At 41.5% G+C, this 23,099-nt stretch overlaps 1 protein-coding gene across 1 annotated transcript; it reads left to right on the top strand.

Annotated features, from left to right (window-relative positions):
* Positions 1-1,066: 1,066 nt before the first annotated feature.
* LOC120028129 (leucine-rich repeat-containing protein 38-like) lies at positions 1,067-20,908 on the top strand. The gene is made up of 2 exons (XM_038973327.1): positions 1,067-1,694; positions 20,661-20,908. Exons 1-2 carry the CDS (start codon positions 1,067-1,069, stop codon positions 20,906-20,908), a joined length of 876 nt encoding a protein of 291 aa, XP_038829255.1.
* Positions 20,909-23,099: the final 2,191 nt, after the last annotated feature.

Here is a 23,099-nt window from a genome sequence, read left to right as displayed (position 1 = left end):
CACTAGGAAGTGACATCATGTGTTGTCAACATGGTAAAGGCACGCCTCCTTCATAGCAATGAGGAGGGCATGAGATAAACCCTGGCACATTCTGAGACAGACAGACATTCAATTGACTGCAACTGTGCTAAATTCAGGACTGTCATCTGCATGAATATCACTTCTCCACGGACATTTAGATTCTCTCTCAATAGCAACAGAGCGTCGGGACCCAGCTGGGGAGTGTTTTGTCGAGCTCTGCTCTGCTGGCAAGTTGCAGAGCACAGGGAGGTAGAGAAGGAATAAAAAAACCTTGCATACACTTCAGCCGTGTTACTGTTGGATTGTATATCCTTTTAGATTAGCAGGCAGATCAGATCGACAGGCATTCCCACGCAATAAACCTTGCTGTCTGTCTCTCCGACATTTGCAACATTGTGACAAATGGAGGGATGCAACAATTTCCCTCTTCACTTGATCTGCCTGAGACTGACTTACCCCCCGGCGCGTATCCTTTTGTGTCAGAGACCCAGGCGTCCTCCTCAGTCAATCCCCCAAGATCGACTGTGGGTTAACCCGGTGGACAGAGCCCCCTCCTTAGCCCCCCTCCCCCTGTCTGTGCCCCCAGTTTCTCTCTATTCCTGCTTTGCTATAGTTTCTATTTACCTTTGCTAAACTACCCTCCTCTTTCTGCTAAGATCTCTTTCTTTCTCCCTCTATCTAGCTCGCTCACTCTCTTTCGCTCTCTCCCTCCCACTTCTTGCCATCTCCCTCCCCTAGCTTCTTCAAAGCCAGCAGTGCTCTATTCTATGCAGGATGCTTGCTACATGATCTCTCGGAACACAGCGTTCGACGCTGCTCTCTCGCTGCCTGATGCCGGAGCTGTCTCAGATTTTCATCTCAAGAACGGCAGGATGCTCCTGCACAGGGATTGATCCCCCCTTTTCCCTCTCGTTCTCCCCTTCCCCTCCCCTTTCCTAATCTCCCTCCCTCTGACCCTCACCCCCGTTTCTCTTTCCCGACACCCCTTCCCATTCTTTCTCACCCCAAGCCTCCTCTGCCCCTCTCTGCTCTTACCCCCTTGACCATGTTGCCATGTGTCTGCTGGCTCCAGCCTTTCCTCGTCTTGCTGTCTTCTGTCTTACGGGCTCAGGGGGAAAACTGTCCAGCTAGCTGCCTGTGCCCGGACCCCCACACTGTGGACTGCAGCGGCCGTGGACTCACCCGTCTTCCTGATGAAATCCCCTTGGACGTCCGCAGGCTCCTTCTATCTGACAACTGTATCCCCCGCATTCCCTCTGACTTCCTAGTGCTCTACAGTGACCTGGTCTACCTGGACCTACGGAACAACTCTTTGTCCCACATCGAGCCGGGCACCCTCAGCACCTCTTCCAGGCTGGTGTTTCTGGACTTGGGCAGCAACAACCTGACTGAGATCCCCTCGGGGACCTTTGGGCAGTCCCGTAGCCTGATCAAACTCCGCCTGGGCAATAACCCCTATCTGAGCAGGGTCAACGAGGATGCATTCCTGGGCCTCACCTCCCTGCGTGAACTGGAGCTGGAGCGTAACGCCCTGTCTGGCCTTCAGGTGGGGGCGCTGAGCCAGTTGCCCTCTTTACGGGTGGTGAGACTGGAGGGCAACCCTTGGGTGTGCAACTGCAACTTTGCCAACCTGTTTGGATGGCTGGAGGAAAACAGTCAAAAGCTTCCAAATGGTAAGTGTCTTCATCAGGGGGATGTTAGTTTACTTACAGTTGGCTTGACCTAAATAAAGGAAAGTCATGCAACATTAAGATTATATTATCTCAGCAAATCCTCTGCCATGCCATTGCTGTGTGTTCTATTTATATTTTCCCAGTAGAAAGAGGAACCCCTTCCTCTATTCTGATTTTGGCTCCCTCTTCCTTTTCCTGCCCTAACCCACAGTGCCAGGGAGAGTAATGAAAGACAATGAGAGACGAGCTCTAGGGGGAAACCTTCAGGGGCATGCAGATACATTTCACTACAGACTGTCTGCAGCTTCAGCCACATCAGCAAAACAAACACAACAACAGAAAGTCAACACCTCACGTTTACAATTCTGCTTGAGCATGAGATTTATGTTACCATGGTTGTGTGTGTAGTGTACTGTCCAAGCCAAACACCTGCCTCTTCCCTCAGGCCGGTGGTCTATTAATGTTTCACTAAATCAATCAATTAGTGAGTGCTGTTTGTATGACCACTGTAACCAAGCTTGCCCTCCCTCTCTCCTTCCTGGTGGTGGAAGCTGGAGCCCATCCAGTCCTTTACTATTGTGTTTCTGCCTGGGGGAGTTAGGTAACGTTACGGCACTGATGTGTTGGCGTGGGCCCCCTCTCTCTCTGTGTCTCAGGGACACTCTCAGAATGTGTGCACGGCACACAAATAGGAAAAACAACAAAAGACAAAGGGGATTACAATTCTCCCACAGGAGTGTGTATCCCACAAAGGGTAACGTCTGCTTACATGGAGATGATTAGACTGAACATCCAAACCCAGCAGCTATTGTTGTGGGATTCATGTGTTTATAATGCAGAGGGAAACAAAGCTTAATTGTAGAGATTTGCATTTCTTCCACTCTTTTCAAGGTAGAAACGTAACAAACCTCAGACTACAGGATACACAGTAGCCAACTAACCAATCCAATAGATTCATATTTTAGAACTTTCAGATTCGACTCCACATTACTCCAATCACCATTTGTTGTATTTAGATAAACTAACGAGCCACGTGTTGTTTGCTTGACATCACATTTGAATAGTATTTAGATATTGTCCTTGAAAATGCAAATATTGTCCTTATTTATTTGTTGATGTCTATTCATAATAATCATTCAAGCAAGACTGTGTATAGCCCACCAGATAATACTATATAGAACCACTAACATGTAGGACACTTTGTTGTTAGAATATTACGGTCCAATAGTTCAGGTGTGCTGAATCTAGATACCCCAGATGATATGTTTCACACTGTGAATGTAAATATGTGTACTGTATTCAATTCCAAGGTAAAGCCTCACAGCATAAAACATCATGAATACGTTAAGTCGGCATATGAACCAATAGACAAAGTACATAAATAAGCATGCACAGCTGTCACTGTCTCCAAGCCAAGGTCGTTCCACGGGGCACATACTGTAACATGATGAGCTACATAAATATGGGACATCAACACATTGTAATGACAAACATTGACCCATCTCATGTTACTGTATCTGTATCCTTTTGCAAATATGATTTCCTTACTGGGTTTGATGGATAAAGGATTACTTAGATAAACTAAGATATACAATCTATAATTCAGGCAAACTGGGTAAAGCTGACAACAGCCCAGGGATCCTTTCCATTATATCTGTGTGATACATTACTCTGTGGATATGGACATCATGTTCACATAACCTTACTTTGTTCTTCTTCTTTAATCATAGGAATGCAAGGACAATCGTAGTTATGTTTTATAGAGGCTTGTGTGGAGACAAATAATATTTATAACAATATTTTCTACCCTATGCAAGCAGTGGGTGGACATTGCAAATCGCTGACAACTAACAAAAACATCCTCACACATTTAGTTTGTGCATTAGCATGTAATTGCCATCCCTCTTCCTCTCCCTCCTACTCCTCAATAATAAAGCAACCACAAAAAGTTGGGGCTGTGTGAGAAAGAGAAGTTGATAAATTGTCAGGAATACCTCATTCTCCTTGGTAAGAGACTGCAAATGCATTCATCACTGGTCCTCAGTGTTGTCTACTGCAGGTTGTAATGAATTCTATTAGAGACGCTGGCCAAGCACACATCAGCAACAGTGAACAAGAGGCCATGGGCCCAGCGAGTCAACCCCTCTGGCATACCTGCCAACTGGGCCGAGAGATGCACTCTCAAATTGAGTTAGCAGTGAAGCTTCTCACCTCATGTAAGGCACTTACATTCAAACCAGTGCATGTTTACTGTGTGACCTGGCTAGCAGGCTTTAGCATAAGACTGGTCAAAACCACCTGCCAAAGATAAAAAACATAGTGACCTTTTCTATTTAGCGTCATCAACCACACCCACTGGGCACAAACGTCAGTTAAACATCTAGTTTTCATTTACATTTGGTTGAGTTGTCGCGTGAATTCAACGTGAAATTAACAAAACATTTCACCATGTCATTGGATTTAGGTTAGAAGTTTGGTAGAAAAAGTATGAAAAGCCCTTATGTTGATGACTTTTTGTTAATCCAATCAGTTTTCCACATTGATTCAACGTCATCACATAGATTTCCTTAGTTGAAATTACGTTTTTGTCCAGTGGGCACTCACACACATACTTTATGTTGCGGTAGACCTGAAGAACACTTTGCAGTTTGTGTCAGAATTGGGAATATGCGTGATATTTACTGGTGAATGCATTTGCAATTCATAGAGCACAGGGGCACAGTGTTCTGGAACTGCCTCTGTGCTCATTAAAAATAAGAAATGTTGCTGATGCATATACATGAAGTCAACAGAGCTGTAAATCTGAAAGCAAAAGGAGAACTTATGACTTGAAGTCCCTGGCTGCAGCTCCAGAGGCCTTTTCAAGTAAATGTAATTTCCCAAGGGTCTGGGATATCAGAAGTGAAATATTCCTTGTACAGGTTTGCTGAAAATCTGTGCACGATCTAACCAGTCTCTTCTCAACTGCTCACATTGCAAATGAATTGTTGTGAACCACACCTACAGAAACTGTTCCCAAGGACAAATGATAGAGTCAGACGCACCTACACGCTGCTAACAATACTAAGTTGGTATTGCTGAATTGTTGGTATGCGTTGGTGTGAAAACTTCAAACCGCCCTAAATATTCTCTGAGTATTATGAAATGACCTGATTCATGAGTGGTGATTTTTGTGTGTGCATGTGTGCGTGCGTGTTTGGGGTTGGAGCTATTGACCACCACTATTCCTGCAGTGACAGATGAACAGTCATTTATAGAACGAGGTTCATTTGATAAGCTCCTGAATATGTATCAACCCTTCACAGAACCATGATCAGTATCCTCCTTAGGTGTACGATTTGTCATGGAGTAATGTTACCCTTTAATTCAGAGCTAAAATGGTAGTGGTTAGGATGGATACACAAATCCCATCAACAGACAGTTTATGTTACCAGAATAGACATGGAAACATGGAATAATTAAAACATGGACACATTCCTCTATCCGTATCTGTCAAATCATTCCCAAATTACCATACAGGAATCTCCATCAGATCTACAGGAATCTCCCTCTGTCCTAATCCTGTTGTTTCTCATTGTGGATATGATTTTATCTTGGATTAGACCCTGTCTAGCAGCAGCAGTGTAGACATGCTCTGGAGCCATTTTGTGCCTGTTCTCTCATGCTAATTTCCCATGTGCTAGATACCAGTCCACTGCACTACATACTAGCATATCTCTGTTTGCATAACTGTGATTGGGTCACTGTGCTTAGTGGGTTGTAAATGCCTAAAATCCTGGGCTTTTATGGATTAAAAGTATCGCTGTCCATATGACTGTTTTACAAAATGGACAAATGCGTAAGACACATATATACTGTAGCTATACCTGTTGATAATGAATTTGAATCCATCTTGACTGTGGATCCCCAAATACAGTCATTACATAATGTGACTGTTGTAAAATGAATAATGACTAATCTTAATCTGAATCATGTGTCATGATGACCCACCTTGCATATCAATTGACAACCTCTCTCCATAAACCTGCCAAGGATTCAGTCTTTGTAATCAGATGTTTGTCAGTCCACTCCTCTAAGGAGACATTCCTGTACGCAGGTCTGCCTGTGTGCCACTAATCAGGCACCTAAATGTTTCATTAGGGGAATGAGTGCAAACATGATCCACTCCTGTCTCAAGTGCTCTTAGGTTAAGGATGAACAAAGGCCATGCATCATTTAGAGCAACACAGTTCTATAGCACAGTAGCCAGCCGGGTAACAGGAGCCACAGACACAGACAGGGCAGGACAGGGCAGAGCAGCTCCCATGGGTCCCTTGGGCCAGTGTCATGGGCCTAATGTGTCACAGCTATCAACACCATTCCTGATCCACTGCTCATGTGACAGGATCAAAGCCTGAATTTTCCTTCACAGCGTATTAGGTTACTTCCCAGAGAGCTTCTACCACACTGTATGAGCAGCTCTCTAAGTATGACGCCACTGTGAATTCACTAGCTCTCCACATCACTGTCGCATATACAGTATGGAGTTAACATTGCATTACATTACACAATTATCAACTGTCTTTGCCTCGGGCATGGATGTCAGGGAAAAGGTATTATATAATAAGGGTTACAGTGAGAAAATTGGACCTCTCTGAAATGAAAATGGATGACCCTCCCTTCAGCAAAATATATTTTACCGAAAATAATAATTAAAACATTTAGTGCATAGCAAAGAACATGCCTACCGTTTACCCTCACTTCTTGGACAGACCAGAGCCTTAGATATGCCGTTTTAGAAACTGTTCTTTGTCCTGTAAGTATTTCACGGCAACGCTGGAATTTTGATAGCGCACAGGGCTGCCAGCCGGAAGGTTGTGGGTTCACAGACCACAGTGGACAAGAGTAGGGGTGGAAATATCACCTTTATAGTAAAAGCATTACACAAATCAATCGTATTTGCAGGTCCAAGAAAACATTGCATTTTATAAAAATGTAATTTTACATATTAGCAGAATGTTTTTAAATACCACACAAATTACCGAAATGACAGGCTAAGAATGGACAGAGAGATAGGCCTATGTGTTCATCTTATCATATTTCTCCAATGCCAAATCAATGAGTCTTGTTTGCAACGAAACTGTCCCTGTTTGCAAATAATTAAATCTGAGATGTCATTAGGAATATGAGTATGGTACTTTCAAAAGGGGCTCCCGAGTGGCGTAGCGGTCTAAGGCACTGCATCTCAGTGCTAGAGGTGTCACTACAGACCCTGGTTGATTCCAGGCTGTATCACAACTGGCTGTGATTGGGAGTCCCATAGGGCGGTGCACAATTAGCCCAGGGTCGTCTGGGTTAGGGATTGGCCGGGGTAGGCCGTCATTGTAAATAAGAATTTGTTCTTAACTGACTTGCTTAGTTAATTAAATAAATAAAACAAGTTAGGCCTACCTTTCCACCCCAGACAGAGTAGATCTACCGACATAGAAACATTAAAGCTTTAACTGCTGGCTACTCTTCTTACGTGGCTTAACCCAACAAGAGAAGGTCACAAGTGTTTCCCTAAAAGCTGTCTGGGTTTAAACACGTTCTATTGTACAGAAAGTGAATAGCTGAATCAATTGATAGTGACAGATTTAGATTACTTGTCACGTTCCTGACCTGTTTTCTGTTGTTTTGTATGTGTTTAGTTGGTCAGGGCGTGAGTTGGGGTGGGTATTCTATGTGTTGTGTTTCTATGTTGGGGTTAATGTGTGGCCTGATATGGTTCTCAATTAGAGGCAGGTGTTTGACGTTTCCTCTGATTGAGAACCATATTAAGGTAGGTTGTTCTCACTGTTTGTTTGTGGGTGATGTTTCCTGTCTCTGTGTTTTGTCTGCACCAGATAGGTCTGTCTCGGTTTTTTCACATTTGTTATTTTGTATGTTGTTTGTAGTGTTTCACTTGTTCTTTAATTAAACATGTTGAACACTAGCCACGCTGCACTTTGGTCCTCTCCTTCACCCCTGGAAGAAAGCCGTTACATTACTTCACAAGCAAAGTCCATTTTTTGTCTCCTCGGCTATAAAAGGTTGTAGCTCAGCCTCTGAATGTCAAATAAATGAAACAATGATATCCCCATATACATCGGAGTCTTTCCCAGATATTTTCCCAGATATTTTAAAGCATCACAGAACAAAGTGCTGTTATCGATCAATGTATATAATCAGATCTGTTTTATTTTCTTCAAAATCTTAAGCTAACAAGGAGTAGGCCTGTACTTTTTGTCATTTTCTTTAATAAAATGTATGCCTAAGGAATACCCTTTCATTCCCCGTCAATTCGACTCCTGGTTTTAACTTAAGCGCCCCGACACGGAGGTAGGCTATTTAAGAAGTGCCTGGTGGGTGGAGGAATTGGCCGACAAATCTATGGATGTAGCACCCTATAGACTAATTTTGTCTGTCAAACAGGTAGGCCTAACTATTATTTCTTACATAGGAAGAAATAGCCTCCCGAGTGGCGCAGCAGTCTAAGGCACTGCATCGAAGTGCTCGAGGTGTCACTACAGACCCGGGTTCGATCTCGGGCTGTATCACAAACAGCTGTGATTGGGAGTCCCATAGGGCGGCGCACAATTGCTGTCCGGGTTAGGGGAGGGTTTGGCCGGGGGGACTTTACTTGGCTCATCGCGCTCTAGTGACTCCTTGTGGCGGGCCGGGTGTCTGCAGGCTGACCCCGGTCATCAGTTGAACAGTGTTTCCTCTGACATATTGGTGCGGCTGGCTTCCGGGTTAAGCGGGTGGGTGTTAAGATGTGCTGTTTGGCGGGTCATGTTTCGGAGGACGCATGACTCCACCTTAGCCTTCCGAGCCCATTGGGGAGTGGCAGCAATGAGACAATATCTACATTTGGGGAGAAATAGGGGGTAAAATAAAAATAAAAATGTAATAGGAAGAAATTGCTACAACACAAAGCCCTCTTGTTGTTGAAATCAATTATGCCTACTCGAATTTGCCTACTTTTAGCAGCATTAGCTGTCCATTTCCGATTGATTGTGCCGTGGCTGCTGCTTCAAGTTTCAACACCACATTGTAAGTTACTCGAATCTGGCTTATTGTGACGTCAATAAATCTGATAAATATATAATGGAAAGAAACATTTAGTTTTTATTAAAATAAATTATAGTAGTAGCAAGCTATCAAAGTTGACCTCCGGTCCTTCTTCTCATCTTCGCGCTCTCCTTCTCAAACTGAACAGACCATAGGCTATAGGGTAGTCCGCACGCAATAATATAATTCTGGGAATAGGCCTAATCAAAAACTATTTTCGGAATAATTATTTGACTCTTCTCCTGAACTGCCACTGTAGGCCTACACAGCACAGCATTGGTTAGGCAACACAAAAAAGTTTGAATTAGCAAGAGCAGAGCAGGCCTGGGCTCAAGGTTGGAATATCCATTGCAGTGTGTAATGCAGCCTAGTGTTATTTACAACATCCTAGCAGTGCAAAAGACTCTGGAAGGAAGTACATTTTCTTAGAAATATAACTTTGCTCTGTGCTTCTTCGAGCATGCACTTCATAGGCTATAGCCTATAGGTGACTCACCACCTGGATTCGGTCTTATGTAGCAAAATTTGAAATAGTGTTTTTTACATTAGATAAATGTAGAGACTGTAGAGAAAATGGTATATCATAAACTGCATTTGAGGAACAATGGGAAAGTAATTCTGCTTTGAAAGTTGATCAACTTGTAAACTCACTTTTGAGAAATTGGCTTTTGAATGTTTTGGTATATAGTGAAGAGCTCTTCTTTGTCTACACCCATTCAGCATCATTCACACCCTCTTAAGCTTTAGCCCCACCCATCTCGTTTCGCTCTCGGAGCGCACAATTTACACTCTGACCGATGATTTGTTTACTTATGGATGACATGAAAACAGCCTAACCAGCTCTGCTGGCAACAATTTCATTACGCTTTTTTGCAGACGTTTACTGACGCCAGCCATATTCAACGGGTGTTGTACACACGTCATGTAACGTTAGCTAACGAGCCAGCTAGCTAATGTTAGCTAGTTAAACATCAATGAACACAGTGCCAAATCATGTCGTAACTACCCTGCATGAATACGGCTCTGGGATACGAATAATAATGTCAGTTAGGGAGCCAGCCGGCTAACATTAGCTATCTAGCTAACAGTACACTTTAGCTTGAAATTAAATTATTTCAAAATTAGAAATGTGTAATATCTGAAAACGTAGCTAGCTAACGCTGGACTTTCTTTATACATCATCATGCATGATGGACGTGTCTCCCTGTCAGGAATGCCATACCACGGTTGCCCTCAGTTTGAAGATGCAATCTGTAGACAGGTGTTTTCTCTTTAGCAGAGAGCAGTAGAGAGAAGTAGAGAGCAACACTTATGCAGCTCCAATACACAATAAAACCATTTTAATGTCGCTTCGACAGGATTACCAACACAGACTGACGAGCTCAAATAGACAGAAGCCTTCTATATGGCAGACCAATCCGAATTCATCTCTCGGCAAGTCCAGCCAACTCATTATCTCAGCCAATCATGTCTAGTGGGAAGGTTGCTTACTTTTTCTGTGGCTTAACCAATTTCACAATTGTATTCGTATTTACAGATGGCATACAAGTTTATTATTAAGGCACATGAAAGTTCAGATGTTTAAGAAGGTATTTCTGCCAAAAAAACGCATTTTGATAAAAAAAAAAAACTTACATTCAAACGGCTCTCCTGTGAAGTTGTGACTTGTGACATACGCCTAGTTTCCTGGATTGGGTCACATAGGCTATGGATCATTTGAGATGAGGGGCGGCATCGGGCACACATCAATATATACCCTAATAAGCAACTAATACAAAAAATAGAAATTTTGACATTTCATCAATTACAAATTACATGACCCTCCCCTGGACTAGATTGAAAAAATACGAAACCCTCCATTTAACTGAAATTGAAAAATCACGACACTCCCATTTTCCTCCAGGTACCCATTTTATAAATGTTGATCCATCCCTTACTTGAGAGTATATTTGACCTTGGCCTCATTTAATGTTTATTTAATGTTGAAAAATTAATGCAAGCTGACATTGAAGTGTATAGGTTAGCAAGCAATCAAAAAGTGCTATTATAGTAATTAATGTCTAAATGGCAAGTGTATTATTCTGACCAAAGAAGGATCTAACCAGTGCTTTATACAGTTGTGGGCTTTGTGTCTGTTCTTGTGTGCGCATGTGTGTTTTGAATGAGCCATGCTAAATGTTTGTGCTGAGAGTATCCCCATTTAACTATGAGATCACTGAGTCCCTGTGCATAAGGAAATCTCTTCAGGATTTGAATGATTCATCCTTGGCATCGCTGTCACATGAAGGGTTGTCAATTTGTGCATTCAGACACTCTACCCCATCTCTTTTTTGTCTCTTCTCACTCTCTCTCTCCCTCTGACTCTATGTTCTTCTTCTTCTCAGATTTCTTCTCTTTGATTGTCTTTGAGTAATTTCACCCTCTCTCTGTCTGTGTGATTATGTCTCTTTCTGTCTGCTTTACAATCAGGCAGGCTCAAATTAGGGATTGGGGGATGCTTGTGCACCCAATACTAAAGGCTACCATAAGCAAGGGCCTTGCTATTATTCACCTGCAACCACTTGATCTGCTTGTAAATACAGTAATACAATACCTGGAAATTACAAAAACATACCCAGAAAGTTAACAAATAACAAAGCCCATTCCACAGTTTAATTGGAAATTACGAGACTTGTGCCTTTATTCCATGGGTCCATCTAATGATTCTCACTTCTCTGGTATCGAGAGTGGAATCAATCACTACAGCCACTGTGGTGTTGAAGTGGGAGGAGAGACAAGCCTCCGATATCAGCCTACGACAGTCAGCTCGATAAATCCCTCAGGAGACAGGGAGTGGGTTACAAAAGGACAGCCTATCCCCAAGGCTGCCTGTAATACTGATTGTAATCCCTCAAGAGCAGACACTAGCTGTAACCTATCCATATGGTTTCCCATACCTGTGCCTCCTGGCAAACCTGACTGGTTTCGAGCTGCATCATATTCTATGACTCCAAACATTACGTTGCCCATTTACAGTACCAGTCAAAAGTTTGAAAACACCTACTCATTCAAAAGGTTTTTCTTTATTTTGTACTATTTTCTACATTGTAGAATAATAGTGAAGACATTAAAACTATGAAAAAACACATATGGAATCAGGTAGTAACCAAAAAGTTTTAAACAAATCAAAATATATTTTAGATTTTAGATTCTTCAAAGTAGCCACCCTTTGCCTTGATGACAGCTTTGCACACTCTTGACATTCTCTCAACCAGCTTCACCTGGAATGCTTTTCCAACAGTCTTGAAGGGGTTCCCACGTATGCTGAGCACTTGTTGGCTGCTTTTCCTTCACTCCGTGGTCCAACTCATCCCAAACCATCTCAATTGAGTTGAAACTCATGTGATTGTCGAGACCAGGTCATCTGATGCAGCACTCCATCACTTTCTTTCTTGTCCTGTTGACAAACAAATGATAGTCCCACTAAGAGCAAACCAGATGGGATGGTGTGTCGGTGGAGAATGCTATGATAGCCATGCTGGTTAAGTGTGCCTTGAATTCTAAATAAATCACAGACAGTGTCACCAGCAAAGCACACCCACACCATCACACCTCCTCCATGCTTCACGGTGGGAACCACACATGCAGAGATCATCCGTTCACCTACTCTGCATCTCACAAAGACACGGCGATTGGAACCAGAAATCTCAAATTTGGACTCATCAGACCAAAGGACAGATTTCCACCGGTCTAACGTCCATTGCTTGTGTTTCTTGGCCCAAGCAATTCTCTTCTTCTTATTGGTGTCCTTTAGTAGAGGGTTTTTGCAGCAATTCGACCATGAAGGTCTGATTCACGAAGTCTCCTCTGAACAGTTGATGTTGAATGTGTCTGTGACTTGAACTGTGTGAAGCATTTATTTGGGCTGCAATTTCTGAGGCAAGAAACTCTAATGAACCTTTCCTCTGCAGAAAAGGTAACTCTGAGTCTTCCTTTCCTGTGGCAGTCCTCATGAGAGACAGTTTCATCATAGAGCTTGATGGGCCTAGTTTTATCCTAATAAAGTGCCCTGAAACTCATCATTTTACCGGCCATACCAGGCATGCAAGTCACATTCTGCTGGCTTGCAAAGTGATATGTACTGTATACTGAACAAAAATATAAATGCAACATGTAAAGTGTTGGTCCCATGTTTCATGAGCTGAAATAAAATCATGGAAATCAAGCTTATTTCTCTCACATTTTGTGTTTTAATTTGTTTACATCCCTGTTAGGGAGCATTTCTCATTTGCCAAGATAATCCATCCACCTGACATGTGTGGCATATCAAGTAGCAGATTAAACAGCATGATCATTACACAGGTGCCTCTTGTGCTGGAGACAATACAATGAAACTCTAAAATGTGCAGTTTTGTCACACAACACAATGCCACAGATGTCTCAAGTTTTGAGGGAGCGTGAAATTAGCATGCCCTCCCAGGCCCACCCATGGTTGCGCTCCTGCCCATTCATGTGAAATCCATCGATTATGGCCTAGTTAATTTATTTCAATTGACTGATTTCCTTATATTAACTGTAACTCAGTAAAATATTTTAAATAGTTTCATATTTCTTTTCAGTATAATTTCTTTTGGAATCCAGCTGAAGTGGGGATGTACAATTTTTTTAAACCCGCAACCTGCATTCAGAAAGACTGCCAGGGTTGGGAAGACTAAGATATGAGACTACCTTAAACATCTACACTGGAATAACCCTGCAAAAACATATATATTGAAACAAACTATTTAAAAAATCTACCTGCATATGATAATGATGGGTGTGGTTTTGCTTTAACACTGGTTATTAACACCAACACTGGGGTTATTTTACACCACTGGGTATTAATTGAACTCTTTACAGTGTTAATTTAACTCTTGAATCAACACTAGAAATGTTACCCTGAAAAATCAACACTCATTAACACTGGCCAATTTGCTGTGTGCTAAGGGACACATCTACAGTCTTCCATACATTTACAGAACCTTTTCGATTTCGAAGGAATGGTAGATGCCACGTCCCAGCACCCAGAACCAAACAGTGTGTCAAGAGAAACTACAGAGACTGTGACAGGGACTGAGGAACCTGTCTGTCATGTGTAGGAAATCAAACTAGGATGTTTGTCTGGTAGACAGACAGTATTTTGGAGAGAGTCCCAGTGAGAATTCTCATGTCAGAATTATATAATCAGGAGGATTTGTGTAACAGGTGTCCACTGAAGCTTAGGGCTCTATTCAATCCGCATCGCGGAAGTTAAGCTTTTCAGCGTGTTTGATATTTATAGGCAATATTCCTGCTTTATCAGAGACTGTATTCAAGGTAAATGCTGCATATGTCGGCTAAATCGGAAATTACCTTTACATTTCTATTGTGGAATCTGTAGTGCTTGAATAGAGCCCTTAGCGTATGTAAATTACACTAATACTGTATATGACCGGAGGCACAGTGGCCCTAATCCAAGGCTCTGCTCACAGAAAAACTCTCTCCATTTGGGGAGAAAAAGCTGTGGGTGGACCATGGTGGGTTATATAACCTATTTTTTCTCTATTAAAGAAATGGTAATAGCATGAAACTGCTCCATTTCCACAAGAATCAAGGCCCATTGTTTTCAGTTTAAACCGATTTCACCCTTTTTCAGTCATTTCCACATACCGAAAAAGTGTCTGTGGCCTCCTGCATAATGTATCTATAAAAATAATGTGTTAACCACAAGATAATCAGCACAGGTAAAAAAATATCCGCTGTCACCTAAGCAGGGATTCATTTAGTGCTGGAGGAAAATAGGGCCTGTCGTCGTACCCCACTAGGAGCAGGATATCGTAAATACAGTAACTCCAACAGGACTCTGCAGGCAAACTTTGCTCTCCAATCTCATTAATCAAAGTGTAGGGAGATGCTCGGGCAGAATTACCAGAGACAGGCCCATCTCAGAGCCTAAGGCTGGGTCTCCTGGGTCATGAGTTTGCAATGCAAAGTTCCGTGTGAAAAGCAGAGGCCATTCATCTCTTATTCAAGTTGACAATACAGCTGGTTTTAGCAATGTAAAGGATCCCAAGACTATATCTGACTCCTCTCAACTTTGAGTGGAATTTATGTGCAGCCTCTTTATAAACTTTCTTGGGCTGTCCAGGTGAACTTTCCATCTGACCATGCAATCCCATTTTATACCTGTTTCGTAACATGGGAAGCCTGTAATGTATAGGTGGTGCACATTTACACTGTAGTGAAAAAGCTAACAGTATGGTTAGGTGTATGACGTTGTCATGCACTTCAAAGTTTTATGCGGAACAGCAATGATTCTAAATGAGTAGATATTTTACATTTAAGTCATTTAGCAGATGCTCTTATCAAGATCGACTTACAATTAGTGCATTCATCTTAAGATAGCCAGATGAGACAACAACACATCACAATCGTATCATGTACATTTTCCCTCAACAAAGTATTTATCAGCAAAGCCAGTGCTAGTGGGAAAATACTTTTGGGGTGCCGTGAGAGTTATTTAAGATTGTTAAGAAAATAAAACAGATCTGATTATATAAAGTGATCTATAACAGTGCTTTGGTCCGCAATGCTTTATGCTAGAAACAAGCTGTAAAATACAGTGGAAAGAAACTAAGGTAACACTTTACTTGACACCCAGTGTCATAACATGTCATAATATGTCATACCAGCTGGCATAACTTGTCATAACCTGTCATAATATGGTCATAACACTGTCAAAACCAATATTTACACCTGTTGTGACATATATTGTATCATTTTCTGGTTATGAAACTTACATAAGAGTGTCACACCCCACAGAAATATGATGAGATGAACACACATGCCTATCTCTCTGTCCATTCTTGTGTGGAATTTGATTTATAAAAAAAGACTCTGCTAATATGAAAAATTATGTAGAATGTTAAAAAATACAGTTTTTTTCTCTGACATGCAAATACAATGATAGATTCATGCAATACTTTTACTATAAAGGAGATCTTTCTCCTCTTTTCCACGGTGGTCTTCAAACCCACAACCTTCCGTCCACCATCCCTGCGCACTATCAAATTTCCTGCGTTGCCATGTAATGCTTACAGGACGAAGAACAGTTTCTAAAACTGCATATCTAAGGCAAGGCACTGGTCTGTTCAGAAAGTGAGAGTAAACGGTAGACATGTTCTCTACTATCCACTTTCATTATTTTGGGTATAGGTGAGGGTCACTTGCTTTTTTTCAGGGAGGATTTAGGTGAAATATATTTTGCTGATGAGAGGGCCATCCATTTTCATTTCAGAGAGGTCCGATTTTCTCCATGTAACCCTCATTATAAATAATGGTCACTCCCTAAGGAGAAATAATTAGCCCCAAACCCCACATTTATTCAAATGAGTTTTTTCCCTGATAAGTAGTTTCCTTTCGTTTGAAAGTTTGTTTCTTAAATCCTTTGTTGTTGTTGTAATGCATTCTTCACGGTCATGTTTTTTTCATTCTATTTTAAACTTGTAGAAAATACACTTTATGACACTGTCAAGAAGCATAATCATATAAGCCAGATAGGTCTATGACATACATGACGTTGTCAGTCATCATTCAAAAAGTGGGTTTCAAGTAAAGTGGGTGTCAAGTAAAGTGTTACTGAAGCTACTGACTACGATGCACATAGGCATTTCATTGTTCCGTTTCTTTGACATTCATAGGCTGAGCTACAGCCTTCTATAGCCGAGGAGAGAAAACATTGAATTTGCTTGGGAAGTAACCTAATTCTGTCACTATAAATTGATTAAGATATTCATTTTATGTACAGTAGAAGATGTTTAAGCCCAGACAGCTTTTAAGGAAATAGTTGTGACCTTCTCTCATTGTTTTAAGCCACGGAAAAAGAGTAGCCAGTAGTTAAAGCTTAAATTGTTCTGCGTCGGTAGATCTATTCTGTCTGGGGTGGAAAGGTAGGTCTACTCTGTCTGGGGTGGAAAGGTAGGTCTATTCTGTCTTGGGTGGAAAGGTAGGTCTATTCTGTCTGGGGTGGAAAGGTAGGTCTATTCTGTCTTGGGTGGAAAGGTAGATCCATTCTGTCTGGGGTGGAAAGGTAGGTCTATTCTGTCTGGGGTGGAAAGGTAGGTCTATTCTGTCTGGGGTGGAAAGGTAGGTCTATTCTGTCTTGGGTGGAAAGGTAGATCCATTCTGTCTGGGGTGGAAAGGTAGGTCTATTCTGTCTGGGGTGGAAAGGTAGGTCTATTCTGTCTGGGGTGGAAAGGTAGGTCTATTCTGTCTGGGGTGGAAAGGTAGGTCTACTCTGTCTGGGGTGGAAAGGTAGGTCTATTCTGTCTTGGGTGGAAAGGTAGATCCATTCTGTCTGGGGTGGAAAGGTAGGTCTATTCTGTCTGGGGTGGAAAGGTAGGTCTATTCTGTCTGGGGTGGAAAGGTAGGTCTATTCTGTCTGGGGTGGATAGGTAGGTCTATTCTGTCTGGGGTGGAAAGGTAGGTCTATTCTGTCTGGGGTGGAAAGGTAGGTTTATTCTGTCTGGGGTGGAAAGGTAAGTCTATTCTGTCTGGGGTGGAAAGGTAAGTATATTCTGTCTGGGGTGGAAAGGTAGGTCTATTCTGTCTGGGGTGGAAAGGTAGATATATTCTGTCTGGGGTGGAAAGGTAGGTCTACTCTGTCTGGGGTGGAAAGGTAGGTCCTACTCTGTCTGGGGTGGAAAGGTAGGTCTATTCTGTCTTGGTTGGAAAGGTAGATCCATTCTGTCTGGGGTGGAAAGGTAGGTCTATTCTGTCTGGGGTGGAAAGGTAGATCTATTCTGTCTGGGGTGGAAAGGTAGGTCTATTCTGTCTTGGGTGGAAAGGTAGATCTATTCTGTCTGGGGTGGAAAGGTAGATCTATTCTGTCTGGGGTGGAAAGGTAGATCTATTCTGTCTGGGGTGGAAAGGTAGATCTATTCTGTCTGGGGTGGAAAGGTAGATCTATTCTGTCTGGGGTGGAAAGGTAAGTCTATTCTGTCTAGGGTGGAAAGGTAAGTCTATTCTGTCTGGGGTGGAAAGGTAAGTCTATTCTGTCTGTCGGTGGAAAGGTAGGCCTAATTTTTGAAAGTGCCATGCTCAGATTCCTAATTACATCTCAGATTTAATTATTTGCAAAGAGGGACAGTTTCGTTGCAAACAAGTCCCACTGATTTGGCATTGGAGAAATATGATGAGATGAACACACGCCTATCTCTCTGTCCATTCTTGTGTGGAATTTGATTTATAAAAAAAGACTCTGCTAATATGAAAAATGATGTAGAATGTTAAAAAATACAATTTTTTTTCTCTGACATGCAAATACGATGATAGATTCATGCAATACTTTTACTATAAAGGAGATCTTTCTCCTCTTTTCCACGGTGGTCTTCAAACCCACAACCTTCCGTCCACCATCCCTGCGCACTATCAAATTTCCTGCGTTGCCATGTAATGCTTACAGGACGAAGAACAGTTTCTAAAACTGCATATCTAAGGCAAGGCACTGGTCTGTTCAGAAAGTGAGAGTAAACGGTAGACATGTTCTCTACTATCCACTTTCATTCATTATTTTGGGTATAGGGGAGGATCACTTGCTTTTTTTTAGGGAGGATTTAGGTGAAATATATTTTGCTGTTGAGAGGGCCATCCATTTTCATTTCAGAGAGGTCCTATTTTCTCCATGTAACCCTCATTATAAATAACGGTCACTCCCTAAGGAGACAATAATTAGCCCTGTGCCACCAGATGCTCCCAGATTATGAGCGAACACATGGTCAGATGACGAGAGAGCAGCTGGAGTGGTGTTCTCCGGGAAAATACATGTCTCCATCAGGGCCAAAAAGGGCAACATAGACTGAGATGAACTCAGCCATATTGACAGCAGATCGGCAGTTCCAAACGCTGCTGGAGACTAGGAATTCCACATGGGTTGTGCACGCAGGGTACACTAAATTAGAAGGGTTGTAGCTACGGGGTGGGGAGCGTCTGTAAAACTTACAGGGAGAGGAGCGAACTGAGATAGGAAACACATACTTGCCAAAGCTACAAAATAGCAAAATTAGATTATCAGAAAATAACTAGGTAAGATAATCAAGTGAGAGTGGTTTAAAGCCTTCCTCTCTTTCCTTCCTTGAATAACTCCATAGAACAACTCTGCAGATCAACTGTAACATAATCCTTTGGCACCTTACATTTATAAAAAAAAATTAAAAAAACCAGCCGCATTCCACACTGCATGGATGGCAAGTCCTAAAGCAGAGTGGATTGTTGACAGCAGAACATAATGAGCTGTGTGTGTGTGTTTGTGAGAGACTGAGAAAACATATATGCATGCATGCTTTGGCATGTGGCCCACCTCCAATAGGCTTTCTCTCTGCCCACCTGTGAGTTAACATTTTCTTTGATATGTCTAGCTTTTTCATCCCAGTGTAAAGAGCCAATTTATTTACTGTATGCGGTTGTCCTCCCAAGCGGCCAGCCTTGTTCGAGTATAATTTTTTTATCTCATTTTATACCTTTGCTAGGTGTTGTCATGCTTAAACTGTGTTGACAATGGCCTGTGCTGTAACTATGCAACAATGTTATGGGAAGAAAGGGATGTGGTCAGCTGTACAGTGATGAATGTAGAGGTCAGAAGTCAATAAGAGTGTCAGTGTCAGGGACTAACCAGTGCCCTGCAGAGCTCATGTGTAAGACAACTATAAACATGCCTTTCAATCAAAAAAGCCACTATGTATCGAATCAATTCTCTTCATCATGTGGACTTGAGTCAGATATGTTTCTCTACAAGCTAAACAGCCATGATTATAATGCAGAACACTATACAGGAGCTAATTAGACCAATTAATCAGCTGTTTAACCTTGCAGTGTTTTCAAACAACTTTATTGCAGCAGCCAATGTCAAGAGGCTTGTTTGTTCATTACTTTCATTACTATTCTAGACAGCATTAAAATCAATGAGGTAGTAGACGAACGAATGCAGTATTAGCTCAGCTGGCAATTTAGTCCTGGATTGAAAGTACATACTGTAGTATTATAAGGGTGTTTGAAGTTGCCAGAATACATAATTCGATTTTGTATCTGTTCAGCTTTGGGAATTATATAGCCACCTGAAAATCTCTCTCACACAGTGCAGACCTCAAAGCCTTCCATACGCATAGGTAGAATCAGTGGAACTACTACAGCCTGTAATCTAGCCAGCTCTCTCATCTCACATAATGTTATCCCATCAGCACAGCACAGGGCATGTCAACAGTACTTCAAATATTTACTCAATGTTAACAAATTGGTTCAGTGAGGCTATGATCCACAGCTCATGTCACCTTGGGACTCAGAATTAAGACTAATGACATTACGATCGAAAAATACCCATGGTTTGTTCTTTCCTCAAAATGGGATGAGTGGAAACTAACCTTGAAATCCACAATGTGTTGTCGTTTTTGTCGACATGTCAAAGTGACTTGGACACTGGCGACCGATGTATTATGGTTCCATCTTGAGATGAGTTCAGTGAACGTGCTCCTTACCTCTGGTTGTCCCAGACAATGCTGTAAATAAAAAACAGAGGTTATTCCAAGGTATTTGTTTGGTTAATTGACTTCTATTTACCGCCAAGGATCATAATTCATAGAATTTGAAACCAATCCAGACTTTCCATTTAATAAGTAAGACGTAATAAAACGAGTATTGGATTAACAAAAACTCTTGTATGTTATTATTGCATTTAGAGGTCAATATCTCAATAGTTGAGAATTGCTGTTATTTGTGAAGGTTAATGTAGTTGTTTCTGCTAGAGGGGACAGTTTGTTTTACATGATGATAATGTGATAATGGGGACTCTATGTCTGGGGTTTCTGTGTGGTCCTAATTCTATTCCTCTTCCTTGTCCCCTTGTAGGAGTGGAGGGCATGGAGTGTTCATTACCCATGGACGGCAGACGGGTGTCCCTGAGCCAGCTATCACAGGACAGCTTCCGGGAGTGTCAGATCACCCTTACCTTAACAGACTTACTCATCATCATATTTTCTGGCATCTCTGTGTCCGTAGTGGCCATCATGACCAGCTTCTTCCTGGCCTCCATTGTCCACTGTTTCCAGCGCACAAGCAAAACCACTAAGGGAGATGAGGAGGAGAGTGAGGAGTGAGACTGACTGTGTCCCAGAGCACGCCTGACCGTGAGACCAGGCTGCTGCCCAACATGCTGACCAACCTGCCGCCTCACACAGGTGGAGAACTGGGAGAGGAATAGAGGGATTGAGTGACACATTTTGCATTGGTTTGTGGGGTTTTCCAAAAGCCCTGATACTGCAGATGCTGTTCTCTCTGCATGTGTGGAAAATATATAAACATGTCCCAATGAGTTATAGTCACAGATAGAATAGATCATTCTCTATGTCTATGGTGTTGACAGTGTGCTGTGTTTGCTCTTTAAAAGCATACTGAATAGCTCTTTAATACACACAAATTCACTGGTGGTTGATGATTCGATAGGAACACCAAGATGTAGAAAAAATAATAAGTTTATAAAGAGTTGCATACTTTGCAGTTAGCTTTTCAGTGCTCAGCCTAGATCCAAACAAAGACATATCCAAACAAAGACATTATTATTAACATAAAAGCAAGTAATACAGATTTTCAGAAAAACTATTTACATTTGGTTTGACATTTTTACATCTTACAGACGTTCATACAGAGTCATTAAACTGTGATTTATTTTTAAATAAAGTAGCTATAAGTAGCCGCAGGCTCTTAGAGCCCAAAATGAATGCACTGAGTATTGGCTAAGTGAAAATGTTTGTTGGAGGATACAGTAAGTCTCATATTGAACCAGGGCCTTAGACTGCCATTATAATCTTTGGGCGGGTCACCTAAGCGTTTTTTTGGGCCAAAACAGCGTAAAAAGTGTACTTTTCGTGATTGAAAAACACTTTCAGTGTAAACTTAAATGACTAAAACCAGATATAAAGTATGTAAAAAAGATAATAAAGCTATATATATATATTTTTTATATAAACTTTGAGAACTAACAATCACCAAAAGCTAGACAGTCAGGGAGAATTGAACACTTCAAAAACAATGCATTTAGCAGTATTGATTTTGTTATTATGTTAAAGCATTAGAACACAGCATTAGCCAAGGCGAAATTGAATAGAATTGCAGGAAATTTGCTTTAAATCTGCTAAGATTTCTCTCAGCTCAAGGGATTTTTTTATTTGAATTGCAGTAAATTGGCTTAAAAATGCTAAAATGTCTGTACACCATCAAGATAGGGGCCGCTAAAATGTTCAGCCGCACCGACGAGCCGACCGCACCCAATGCCACTCCCCGAGCTACGTCCAGTATAATGGAATGTCCTACCTTCTCAAGGAGTTCAATATGTTTTATTTTGGGACTGCCTCACAGGTTAACTAGCGTTCTGCAAAAATGGTTTTGCTGTTGCAGAATGCAATATTGATTAAGGGCAGCAGGAGGGGTAAAAGGAGTGTTCTGTGATGGAACATATAATTAATCTGACATATGCAGGTAGTCTCCGAGGTCTACGGATGGTTTTATATCCAGTATATATCCACAGCTGTCTGTATCAATGGAAATATAGTAAACGAAATGTTAAAAAAAGATTTACATCTTCCAGATGATACATGTTCCCTAGATTGAGAATTGTGAATTGTGTAAAATTTCATACATATAATCTAATAAACAATGATAATTATAGGTGTAGAACCAAAATAGAATTGATGTGTCAAATACTGCACTTTAAATGGTGACCGTTGTATCTGAGTTTGGCCCCTAACTCCACTGAGTGGACTAGTGTTGCCTATATCTGCCAAAGATTAGGTTTAGAGGAAATGGGCATTAGGGACTTCCATGTGGATTATGTAGTGTACAGTGTTGTAGTGTTGGTCCTTAATAAAAAGGAATCCACAGTATAGCCAAATAACATTACATTGATGTAACTGTAAAATCACTTATGGTCTTCATGCAGATTGCAATTTGCTTTAAACCTTGATTAACTTGCTTAGTCAAATGTATCATTTAAGCTAGTTGGTTTCCCCTCACATGGCAAGAAAAAAATACATTTATAGCTATGGATAAAAAAACGGTATATTCACGAGAGGATGTCAAGCTGCAAAATGCAAAAAGCAGAGCAAAGGATAACATCCACAGTGGAAAAAAGTACACTTGGATTCTTTCTCTTAAAGAGAGAACATTTATGAATGTCACATTTTTTTGGGGAGGAATTACATTATGAACAGGGCAAAATATCATGTGCAGCGTTTTCGAGTGATGTGTTTCGCAGTGGGGAAAAGAATAAGAGAAATGTGGCCTTAAAAGTCT

Source organism: Salvelinus namaycush, chromosome 2 (genome assembly GCF_016432855.1).
Source record: "Salvelinus namaycush isolate Seneca chromosome 2, SaNama_1.0, whole genome shotgun sequence".
In the NCBI taxonomy this organism is placed as follows: Eukaryota; Metazoa; Chordata; class Actinopteri; order Salmoniformes; family Salmonidae; genus Salvelinus; species Salvelinus namaycush.
Note: the sequence above shows the minus strand (reverse complement) of the source record. Positions and strands in the feature narration are given on the sequence as shown.